The sequence below is a fragment of the Mercenaria mercenaria genome, chromosome 4, assembly GCF_021730395.1.
Source record: "Mercenaria mercenaria strain notata chromosome 4, MADL_Memer_1, whole genome shotgun sequence".
Lineage (NCBI taxonomy): Eukaryota > Metazoa > Mollusca > Bivalvia > Venerida > Veneridae > Mercenaria > Mercenaria mercenaria.
The window spans coordinates 26,506,058-26,518,906 of NC_069364.1; the positions used below are offsets into that span (position 1 = coordinate 26,506,058).

The 12,849-nt window shown below is 35.2% G+C and overlaps 1 protein-coding gene across 5 annotated transcripts in view; it reads right to left on the reverse strand.

Moving 5' to 3' along the window:
* Positions 1–12,849, reverse strand: part of LOC123551200 (F-actin-monooxygenase MICAL3-like) — an 87,685-nt gene that overhangs the window by 31,442 nt on the left and 43,394 nt on the right. For all 5 annotated transcript variants that reach the window (XM_053540815.1, XM_053540816.1, XM_053540812.1 and 2 more), the window contains 11 exons: positions 12,341–12,548; positions 10,821–11,027; positions 10,308–10,564; positions 8,997–9,254; positions 8,148–8,353; positions 5,158–5,276; positions 3,529–3,679; positions 2,325–2,521; positions 1,775–2,034; positions 1,067–1,286; positions 201–283 (listed from right to left, as the gene is read on the reverse strand). In XM_053540815.1, coding sequence (XP_053396790.1) covers positions 201–283; positions 1,067–1,286; positions 1,775–2,034; positions 2,325–2,521; positions 3,529–3,679; positions 5,158–5,276; positions 8,148–8,353; positions 8,997–9,254; positions 10,308–10,564; positions 10,821–11,027; positions 12,341–12,548 — 2,166 coding nt within the window. The remainder of the gene's footprint in view (positions 1–200; positions 284–1,066; positions 1,287–1,774; positions 2,035–2,324; positions 2,522–3,528; positions 3,680–5,157; positions 5,277–8,147; positions 8,354–8,996; positions 9,255–10,307; positions 10,565–10,820; positions 11,028–12,340; positions 12,549–12,849) is intronic.

The window sequence follows — 12,849 nt, forward strand, 5'->3', positions numbered from 1 at the left end:
GATCACTTGTGTGAAGTTTCATTAAATTCTGTCAAGGGGATAAGGAGAGATGGAGCGCACAAGATTGCGTCTACGGACAGACAGACGGACGGACAGACAGACAGACAGACAGACAACCTGAAACCAGTATACCCCCCCTTACAACTTTGTTGTCGGGGGGTACAAAAAGTTAATTCAATGTGAGGGATAATACAACTTACAACTTTTCTCGAAAGAGGTTCTGGTGGGGGTTGATCACTGTTCTTTTTAAACTTCGAAACCAGTAACTCTGCCATTTTGCTGACTGTAAGAGAAAGAAATACAATCAAATATATATACTAAACATATACACTCACACTGACCAAGTTTTTGTAGACATACTTAAAATTACATATTTTCTATACAATATACTGTACTGCAATTTTTCAGTTTTCACTGAACCCTAAGTTTGCAAATTTTTTTTAAATGTTGAACATATCAAACTGAGTGGAAATGAAGAAATTACTACTGATCCAGGAACAAACTATAAATAATGTGTACAGCGCAATCTCTCTCAGCAACAATACTGGTAAGACCAAAATCGGTTTGTTGTACTGAGGCTGTTGCCCTGGAGAGATTTACACGAAATAAAAGTCAAATTTAGACAAAAAGAAAATTTCTGTCTTTATGTGGAGGTTTCTTGCTCAACAAAGACGTCATTATTTACAAAGGTTAGGCTGTATATAAAGGCCTGAAACAGAAAACTGTCGTAACTCTTTCTTTGTCTAATATGAGTTATGACAGTGTTCTGTTAAACTCTTAAATTATACGGCTAGATAAAGATGAATACAATCACTGCAGAATCTGTTTCAATAAACTGAATTTATATTTACCCTAAATTTCTAAAATGGACTGGTCCATCATTCAATTTTGGCAGTACCAATTATTATTCAAAGGGGTGTTCACTGAAAATTTACTGACTGAACAGCAACCAGTGCAGACCATGATCAGCCTGCACGGATGCAAAGGCAAACCCAATTGCTGCCAGCTGGCTAAAGGTTAAAAAAAAACAAAAACAAAACAAACAGCAACAAATAAAACCACTAACCTTTGACTACTGGCATCATTTCTTCCTTCATTTTAATATCTTTGAACTGGTCAGGTGTTTCCCTGGTCAATCTGTTAGTTATTTCATCCATGGGCAGTTTCGGACAACTTTCACGGGTCTTGTGTATCTTTATTTCATTCTTCACGTTACTCTCACCCAGTTGGCTTGTGATTTTCTCTATTGGAAGTCTGCTGTACCTCATTAACTCTACATTTCCATTCTGGAAAATGGAAGTTAACAAATTATCAGTTTGTGTTATGCCGAATACCACTAAATTTCATGTTACTATGTTACTCTGAGTTTCTATGGAAGACTTTTCTGATATAACTTGTATATAGCAAGGTTTAGACTTAATGCCTACTCATGTACAAGCAGGTGTAGATACTTCTCAACATCTAATACGATACTAAAATCGACTCATATGGTCTGTTAAGTATTGACTTCAAAATATAAAAGACTTTTTAAGCTTGGCTTGTTAGGCTTTATGTATAACTGACTCATTAAAGGTTATGACATAGGCAGTACCAACATCCTTCCGCATATCTTTGATTTCACAAGTGTGTGACCTTGACCTCAGATCTAGGGACATATGCATGCCACATCATCATTTATATTTCACATTTAAGCACTCTATATGATGGAAATACAAAAGTACGGAAACTGGAATTTCTGTATACCAACATTTAAAGCCATAAAACAAATACGCACCCTATTATCTCTATTCTGTGACTCCCAATTAGAAGACAGTACTCCTGCTAGTTTGCTCACATTGTCCCTACTGAAATTATTGTTGTTGTTGTTGTTCTGATTTATGTTGTATTCTTCATTCATATCTTTCTCTTTCTTTATGGATTTCTTCAGTTTGGACAGACTAACGCGAGAAGACCGAAGTTTTTGAAGTATCGACATTCGATGACTTGGTGACCTGTGTTTACGATTCTCATCAAAACTACTGTTAAGGTAGTCATCTGAAATGGAACAAAAATTTGACAAAAATTGACTTTGGTTAAAAATGAAAGGTTTTCCCTTGGGTTTAGACTCTTGCGTACACAATTAAGGTCACATGGTGACTTTTTCCAGCTTTTGATGGTGGAGGAAGATCCCAGGTGCCCATCAAAGCATTTTTTCAGGCATGGATGGGCACCAAAGGAGAACTACTGTCATTACTTTCATTTATGTGATGGACAGACTGGTTTAAACAATCTTACAACTTAATAGTGAAAAAGAATACGCCAAAACAGTGACATAGAATGCTCACCACTTGGGGGTCTCTGTTTCTTGAAGAGATCATAAAACTGTGAGAGGTACGAAACAATCGTAAGTTTATCTGGTTTATCACAGTTAGCCATATCTTCTCCAGTCAGTACGGGGTTTATACCAAACTCTTTGTGTGCTACGTCAAACGCCAGCTGGTTGTTCTTTATAACATCTGCTTCATTTAGACTGTCATATTCACTGTAATATAAACACAGTAATGTTAACAGTTTAATAACTATGAAAACAGGACATTTACATAAATTCTTAGTTATTGTAAAAGGCAAAAAACAACACAATGTGGGTAAATTATACTTTGAAATATACAAGCAATATATACATTACTTCTGATAAATATGGCCAACTGGACTTTGCAGATAAGCCCATTATTGTTTACAAACTGCTTGCATAAGTGATACAGGGGACTAATTCATTCATGTATTTAAGCCATTTAGCTACCATTCTGATCAATATTTCTATCCACAAGCCTCGGTATGCATTAAATATTTCTAAATGGGCATGTAAAATCTTCCCTCCTCCACAAATAAACATGGGAGACTGCCATTTTGCCTTGGATGTTGGCAGAAAAACTACCATTTCACAGAGCTGTTGACCTGAAATCTACTACATCATCCAACTGTCTAAGCCTGATTACTAACATATCACCCATCTGTTAGCCTGAGAACTACTGTATCACCTAGTTCTTGACCTGACAAAACTACCATATCACCTAGTTAATGACTTGATAATTACCACATCACCCAACTGTGAGCCTGAAAACTACCATAGCACTCAGATGTTGACCTGATAACTGTTTATTTGCATAACATTACATTGTATGTCAACTGTCTCAAAAGAAACTAGAGCTGCTTTTGAGAAAAGTGCATGTCTCCCACAACTGCCTAATCAGACTTTCAGTGTTTTGATTATCAAAAACAAGTTTCAAGGGCCATAATTCCAAAGTGCCCAGGTCGATCTGGCTAGTTATTGCACTTGGCCGAGGTCTTATGGTCAAATACACTTTGTTCAAGTTTGGAGAAGATCAGATGATAAATGTTTGACTTAGGAGTGCGGACAAGATTTGTGACAGGCAGACAGACAGACAAACACACACACACATACATACATACACAGACAGGAGTAAATCAATATGTCTCCCACAGAGGTGTGGGTGGGAGACAGAATGGTGCTATAAAGTAATATCTTACATTGCTTCAGGTTTGAAGAAGTGCAGTAGAGCACAGAAGGCTAGCCCACTCTTCCACGAAGATGACAAGTCAGTCACATTGATTGTATGGTATTTGCCTGTATTCAGTATCTTCTGACACCAGCGTAATAAACTATATGTATCTATTACATCTGAAATAGGAAGAACAGCAAATTTAAGCAACACATACAGTGTAATTATTTAATTATGGCATAAAATTTTGTGGCGTTAACAAAAGCGCCTACCCTGAGGGGACACAAATTTGTGGGTTTCAAAATTTAAAGATGAAATGACCGGAAATGATATTTGTTTACTGGGATTTAATTTGTGAAACGATACTACTAAAACAAAATCTACGACAATTTGTCACCAACAAAAAATTTCAAAGTGCACACAAAATAAAATTGTATAACATGGGCAAATCTTATTTAAAATGAAAATTATGCTCCTTATGTGTATCAATCTATAATTCTTTGTGAAGCAAACGTGGGTAAAGTTTTCTTCAACTAGGTACCAGAAAATAACAGCACAGTCAGCAGCACAAAAACATTTTCTATAGTACCTCACATAATTACATCAAAGGCTCTATTATTACAGATTACAGACAAACTACCACCGACATTTCTACAAGCTATGCACAAATGAGCCTACAACAGTTTAATTATCTAGACACACTAAGGTGCCAAAAATGTCTATGTCACTTAACTATATTGTTTATCTTTAATTAACATTTTCCTTCTATCATACACTGACTGGGTGAATAACCTTTTCAAATGCTATCTTCATTATCTAGCGTCAATAAACTCAGCAACATTATAGATTATTAACCCTAAGGTTACAATCATATTGTATTTTTATTAGATAAACATTGAGCTCATCAAAAAGTTGGATCCACGAGGAAGCAATATGAATTCCTTAACCCTTACCCTGCTATATTTCTATAATGGACTGGTCCATCTTTCAATTTGGACAGTACCATTTATTATTCAAAGGGGTTTGCACTGAAAATTTACTGACTGAATAGCGAACAGTGCAGACCATGATCAGACTGCACGGATGTGCAGGCTGATCTTGGTCTGCACTGGTCACAAAGGCTGAATCATTTGCCGCCAGCAAGCTAAGGGTTAATCTAGAAACATTCCACACTGTATGAAGATCTAACTTCTATCCAAGAATCACACTAGGAAGTGTCAATCTTTGTAACTCTTACAGGAGAGTTCAACAATACAAATTCTAGAGTCCCACTTTTGTACCAAACATTCCTCATGACACTTTGTGTGGTCATTATGTGTTTGCTTTCAGATTTTATTTTTATAAGGGATACTTATCTGTCACCTTTTGGCGAAAAACACACTAGCTGCGTGTGTTATATAGTTTGCAAGTATGTAATACAGTACTTATTATAAACAAGAATTTAAACTTCAGGGAGATGTACAACAGCATTTCATCATCATGTATATCTACATAGAAATGCATGGAATTTTGCCATCCTCCACACATGTATTTCTAAATCATCACCCTCGATACACAACCACAATGACATAAGATATATATTTACCCTTGGTATACAACCACTTTAAAAAAAAATATGCATAGTAAACAGCCACTATGATATAAGATATATATTTACCATCTTGAGGAGACTTAGCAGGAATTTCTATGACTTCATCCCTGAGTGTATTATCACCAGTGTCATACAGGTGCATCACCTGTTTAGGCTTCAACCACTTTGATTTCATATTTGTGTATCTGAAATAGACAATCAAAATACTGTAAAACCTTTACACAAAGACCATGTCTGGGAGAGACAAAGGGTGATCTGTATCTGCAGGATGTCTGTATTCACCTGTCTCATTACAGTTCAACCTCTGTAGAGCCAACATCACTTATGGCCCCATATTTGTCACAGTTTAAGTCTGGACTTAAGACTTAAGACTGGCAAATATTCAATTTGTCATAACTTTGTCTATAGCATTTTCGTACAGCTGAAATTTTGCTGAGTCATTTCAAACTGCAGTATGAAGACTCCTAAAAAAATCCTCACAATCTGTGCATATTTGACGATGCCAGAGCAAACTGAAAATTTCGCATTTTACAGTCTTAAGTTTAAGACTTTAAAAAATGAATACGGGCACAGGTGGTTACTCCAGAGATGTTAACTTACTGAGAACTTTAAAAATATACATAAATATAATGGACAATAAATTATCTGCCCTTGTAGAAATGTGGAAGCTCTACAGAGGTGTTGTTAGAGAAGGTTATACTGCACAGCTGAAAAAACAAGAGCTGTCGGATGACAGCACGCTCGACTATTCGAAGAATTGATTGAAGAATGGGGTCAAAATATTTCCATAGATTTTCACACAAAAGAAAAAAATGGATAAAACAAAAAATTTTCCTGTATTTGTGGATTTCGATTAGTCTTGCACTAAGTGGCAATGTGTGACCATGATGGCAAATATGTTATTAAGTTATATGTTAGGCAAACACAGACTTGTATGAAAAGTTTAACTAATTTCCAAGTCCAAAAAGGGTCATAATTCAGTCAAAATAGTTGACAGAGTTATGTACACTTGCCTACAGATGGAAATCATGTTGATATACTAGTGTTAACAGTTTCAAAGCCACAGTTCAAATATTTTGACAAAATGTCAAAGTCCAAAAAGGGCCATAATTCAGCCAAAATAGTTGTCAAGAGTTATGTACTCTTGCCTGCAGATGGAAATATTAATGATAAACAAGTGTTTAAAGTTTAAAAGCCATATGTCAAATAGTCTTGACAAAACATGGACATATATGAAAACAGAACCAATTTCCAAGTTCAAAAAGGGCCATAATTCAGCCAAAAAAGATGACAGAGTTATGTACTCTTGCCTATTGATAGAGACTATAATACTGAACAAGATATAAAAGTTTCAAAGCCATATGTCAAACACTTTACACAAAATATAAACTGGTACGAAAAACTTAACCAAGACTTCTAAGTCAGAAGGGGCCATAATTCAGCCAAAATGCTTGATGGAGTTATGTACTCTTGCCTACAACTGGATATGGTGATGGTAAACAAGTGTTAAAAGTTTCAAAGCTTTATCTCAAAAGACTTTGTCAAAATGTAGACTGGTACGAAAAACTTAACCAAGATTTCTAAGTAAAAAAGGGGCAATAATTCAACCAAAATGCTTGATGGAGTTATGTACTCTTGCCTACAACTGGACATGATGATGGTAAACAAGTGTTGAAAGTTTCAAAGCTTTATCTCAAAAGACTTTGCCAAAATATGAACTGGTACGAAAAACTTAACCAAGATTTCTAAGTCAAAAGGGGCCATAATTCAGTCAAAATGCTTGACAGAGTTATATACTCTTGCCTATAACTGGACATGGTGATGGTAAACAAGTGTTGAAAGTTTCAAAGCTTTATCTCAAAAGACTTTGTCAAAATGTGGACTGGTACGAAAAACTTAACCAGGGTGTGACGCCGACGCCGACGCCATGGTGAGTAGGATAGCTCTACTTATTCTTCGAATAGTCGAGCTAAAAACTAGTGTTCATTTGAGCTTGGTTGTCTTTGTTTGCAGATGTCTACTGTTCAGGTTTCCCTGAACTTTTCAGTGTCATGCTGAGACAATGATTTGTGTACCTGGAACAAAACATACCAACCAAATTACTGACTAGCTCTTATATCATTGCTGTCTTATAAATGATGAATAATTAATGAAACCAGAAATGTGAAGAATGTGGTGTTTTTTCTCTCCTAAAACTGGGACACAAACAAGAACTCAATATAACTTTACAATGATACAAATTCTAACAGAGAGCATTCTCGGGCCCGTCACTGGTGGAAAACTGAAATTTGTTACTTGTGCCAAGTAGGTTTAACAAGAAACTGTTCTAGTTGGAAACAAGACATCTGTTTCTGTGAAGAGGTATACAAATTTGATAAAAAGACATAAGCCTTATTCTGAATATTGCATGACCTCTGTTCTGAAGTTCTGGCCCCGTGTTCACAAAACATTTTTCTGTCTCAGCTGAGTTCGAGTTTGAAATTTTAATATAGATTTTGCTAAAACTTCAAGGTTAAATTCCAACTGAGACTGACCATTTTTACTGAATAGTCACATGAAAATAGTTATTGACTTAAAATTTAGTTTTAAACATGCTATTTAGATATAAAAGACAAATAAAGTTTCATTATCAAACTCAGCCGAGACTGAAAATGTTTCGGGAACACGAGGCCAGATTACATCAAATTCTTATCATGGGGCATTCTGACCATGCCATATTCTAAATATGGCCTTACGTCTGTTCTGCAATGCTGATTATGCAGTATTGTTATAAAGCATTCTGATTGTGCTGTATCCTGAATATGGTATAACCTCTGTTCCAATCTTCTGATTAAGCAGCATTCCTATTAGGGGGAATTCTGGTTATACCATATATGGCATAACCTCTTAACAAAACCATTTTCAAGAAAATTTCTATGCACAATTTTCGAGTATCTTACATTCAGATCTTCCTATTGTTTTTTTTTAGCATGTAAGACCTTCCTTGACAATTCTTTCAATCTGGTAGGTCTAATGTAAGCTGTATCTACCAGTAAACCAGACTTTCAAGTTCCTACCTTGACGCTGGATCGAGAGTAAACTGAGCATGGTTTTGTCGCAGGTTCTCTGGAGTGGTTTGAGACAGTAGCTGGTATACACTTTCCCTCTCTGCTATCACCTGTAGCGGCGTCATCTTGCCAGAGGACCACTGTTTGATCATCCATGCGGCATCGAATGCCCCGAGAAACCCTCGCGCACAACCTGACCCTGTAGGCCAGAATGGCTGAAAATACATGTATTTCGGTTATTACAGACTGGTAAACCCTACAACATCCAAAAATCGCACTAACCATAACTAGCACCAACAAATCTTGAGTGATACAGGCAGATATTTCATATATTTGTTCATCAAACATCTTTTTACTTCATCTTATGTATTGATTGCATGCTTGTTTATGTCCTTTGGAATCAAAAACTGCACTTTTCCAGGCCACAACTGAAAATGATTTTACTATCATATTTCTCAATTCAAACACATTTACAAAACAATTTAGTTATTAGTGAAGTTTTGTTTAATTATGCAACAAAAACTTCCTTTCCAGAACAAAATGACTCAAGATCTAACAAAGAAATAGGTTTATTCATAATTAATGTAGAAAATTTTAAGCTTAAACTGAACAGAATGACAATACTGTGAAATAATTTAATTTCACAAGCATGAAATTTTGTGTTTCTTGTCAAAACCGCTATTTTGTGGTGAACTGAATTTGTGGATTTTAAACTTTGAACACATGAATGAAAAATTTACTTCTTCCTCGAGATTTATATCTGTGGATTGACTCAACATGGAAATTAATGAATATTAGTCCCCCACGAATATTAATGAATTTACAATAACCATCTAGAGTTAAGGAGAAAAGCCTTACTTCAAGAAGACTGTCCCCGACTAACATTGTCAGGAGTTTTTTCCCTTGTCTCTCTAAAACCCTACAAGAGTTGTCCGCTTGAAACAAGGAAGTGAAGTCAAACATGGCAAGATCTGGCCTCCCGTAATGGTTGACGGCAAAGTCGAGATGAGGCATTTTATGTTTTGTGCAAAAGTCTGCTGCCTCCCTTGCATAGTTAGCTAAGGCATCTTGGTTCACGTTATTGTAGGAAAGTAACACTGCTGTGTCCGAATAGTCCTGTAAAAAATTATTGAAATATAAATACAGTAAAAGATTTTTCATTTCGCAGCTAATGTGAATTTCTTGAATTACCATCGCATCAAACCATTACTTAACCAAAAACTACAGTGAAATCACTATCTCAAGGCATTTCTTTCATCATCTAGAGTAATCCAAAGTAGAACTTATTTGTTTTCGAGGCATGATGTCCTGAGCACATCTAAAGTGTGTTTTACAGCCATCTGGGTATGTCCTTGAACTTAAAACACACCTCAAAGATTTTTTAATACATAAGGACTACAAAGAATTTACACTCCCAAATTTCAACAAGAGCACCGCCTTGCAGGTGCTGACGCTCATCTGATTTTTTTTGTATAATAGAAAAATTATCCTATTTATGATTTTCTAAGTTCAAAAGCTGACCTAAACATAAAACTTAACCAAGAAATCTGATTTTCTAAGTCCAAAAGGGGCAATAATTCTTGCAAGAAGCAGGACAGAGTTACATTTCTTAATGTACACAGTCAGCTTATGATGGTGAACAAATGCTGTAATTTTCAAAGCAATAGCTTTGATAGTTTAGGAGAAAAGTTGACCTAAACATAAAACTTAACCAAGAAATCTGATATTTTCAAAGTCCAAAAGGGGCCATAATTCTTGCAAAAACACAGGATGGAGTTATGTTTCTTGCTGCACAGGGTCAGCTATTGATGGTGAACAAGTGTTGCAAGTTTCAAAGCAATATCTTGGATAGTTTAGGAGAAAATCTGACCTAAACATAGAACTTAACCAGGCAACGCCGACTCCGATCAAGTGATGACAATAACTAATTTTTTTTTTCAAAAAATCAGATGACCTAAAAATGTGGCCACTGCAAATACTATATCATTCAAATTTATCTTTGATCTGTTTCGTGAAAGCTTTTATTCTATGTCAAATCTTACATCATGAAATTATTACTGGAACATAAGCAATTCTTGCCTAACTGCTGGCTTAACTGCATATATGCAACTTACTCTATTTTCATTTCTTTTTTAAGTCATGTATGCTCATATAAAATTGTCTTTTTACCCGTTTTAAAACCCCTTTTTCCAGAAGACTTTGTTTTTTGGCTGTCATCACAAAGTAATGGGTTTCATCCTTATAATAGACAATGTTCTCTAGATCGATTCCGTAAGCTTCATTCAAATCCTTGAAGAATTTCTGGTTGAAAATAAATGCCACACCGCTGATTTCCTCAACACGTGCCTCGGCTTGCGTGTTCCGGTTGATGAAATTGGCAGTGATGGCGATAGCCAGTTTTCCTCGGAACTCCTTCCTCTTGAAACCTTTAAGCAAGTAATCAAACAATAAATAGTATGTCTATGTATTTTTATTAGTTTTTGGCTAAAAATACTGAAGGTATTGGCAAAGATCCATCTCAGAACTGGTGGTATTTATTCTACTTGATTCTCCTAAGATCTGGAGGAACATCTGGTTGACATTTAAATCCTATGGTATATATTCTCATTCCAAATAAAATCGATCAACAGTAATAATAGCTCTTATACGTACAAATATATATAAATATATATATTTATTTACCTTGCAGTGTATTACGTTTGCCATCAGCACCAATAAGGACGTCAAATTCGTATTCTGACAGTGGATGATTCTCTGGTTCTACTTTGACTCGCCAGCCTTGGCCGGGAGACGTCGGTTCAATAATATCTTCAAAGCTGACATTTACATGGATTTCAACACCCACTATTAATGCAGCTTTCAGCAGGATACACTGCAATTGTCGAATACCTGAAATGAAAATTACCAGCATTTGAAAAACAAGGTGTCCCCAGGTAGGTAAAATTATCATGGGAAATGATGGAGTTCGAATAAGTGGGTAAAATGTTCAGTTTCCTTAACAAGGACTAGATTAACAAGTCTTTAGTCATACTATTACAGTGTAACTTCCGAAAACGGAACGACCTCCGGACCAGCCCAAAAGTTCGGTATTTGGAAGTTTCCGGAATTCAGAAGTTTGAAAATTTGTAGGCAAAGCGGACGTGGTGCACAAGAGTTATGTTTTCTTATATGTAGGTTGAAGGAGATTATTATCCTTTATAATTTTACAAGTTTATATAAAGTAATTATTTAATTGATTGATTAATTAATTAATTACAAACATGAAGGATAATAAATACATAACAAATATAAAAAAACAACATATCTATATTAATAGCATTTACGCGAACATTTTCTACTTAATTCTACCATCTCTTTGAGTCCCGAGTTCGTCAATATTTAATGTTGATAATGCATATAATAGTTTATTCGATGTAACTAAATCAATTAAAACTCCGGTCTTTCTTTCATTCAAACCTCAGAAAGTTTTTCACACGTAAGATATTTAATTTATCACGTTTTCATAAATAGAATACAAATGAAAGTAATCGCCGATTACTTACTTACTTTTGCATCAAATGATCATTGTGATTATAAAGCATGTCAAAATAAACGACTGCTGCTAAAAGATAAACGAAAGAACATGTTGACAATTTGCCACGGACGTTTTTGGATTAACAGGTGACACTTTTAATCTGGCAAATATTTTGCTGTTCGGTTTTCGGAAGTCAATTTTAGTGCTAAAATATAAACGGTCTTTCAAAAATGTCCAGTTTTCAGAATTCAGAAGTTCCGGTTTTCAGAGGTTAAAAATATATAGAAATAAGAACAGAAAAAAACGGGACCTTGAGTTTTGTGCGGTTTTCAAAGGTTTCCGGTTTTCAGAAGGTCCGGTTTTCAGAAGTTCCACTGTATTCAGAAAATAAGAGGGTATGTTCCAACCATTTTTTCTGCTTTTAAAATGAAATAGTAACAGTATTACTACAATTGCAATATGTTTCAAATGAAGCAGGTTCATGTTTTTGCATGTGCAGGAAATTAACTTCTAAAACATCACCATCGCTAGAAATTTTTCCTTTTTTAATCCCCTTCATTATTCTAGTATTACAAGTAAACACGTTTCACCTTTACAAAAAACAGTTTCAGGTAATCAATATCAAATTTTGCTGCATATATTTTTTTTCACTTATATAAAGCACAAGTAATCAGAAATATTCACTTACTAATATGATCTATGGCCCCAGCACAAAATTTCCCATAAAACTTCTTAGCACCAAGATTTTTCAGGTCAACAATGAGGAAAGGCCAGAGATGCAGGACATTATTCCGTGAGAATCTGTCACGTTTCTCCACGATCACAGTCCGTGCACCAAGGAGGGCTGTTTCTATGGCAACTCGGAGGCCACATATGCCTCCTCCAATTATAATGACCTGGAAACAAAATATTTATTTATGCAAATATTTTGGTATCTTCTCTCATAGTATTTTCTGCACTTTTTTAACAACCTTGAGATACGAACCTTATTCAACAAATCAGCTCCAAACACCAAAAACACAGAAATTTTATTAAAATTTGCAAATTCATCTTTATATGCTGCATGCCTGCTTTACGAGAGGACTTTATTAGCTCCAAGTTTATGTAACTGTCTTTTAAGTAAAATATGTAACAAGTGGAGAATAAATTTACAATTTTCCAGGTGAAATATTACAACAGTCTAACAACTGAAGATTG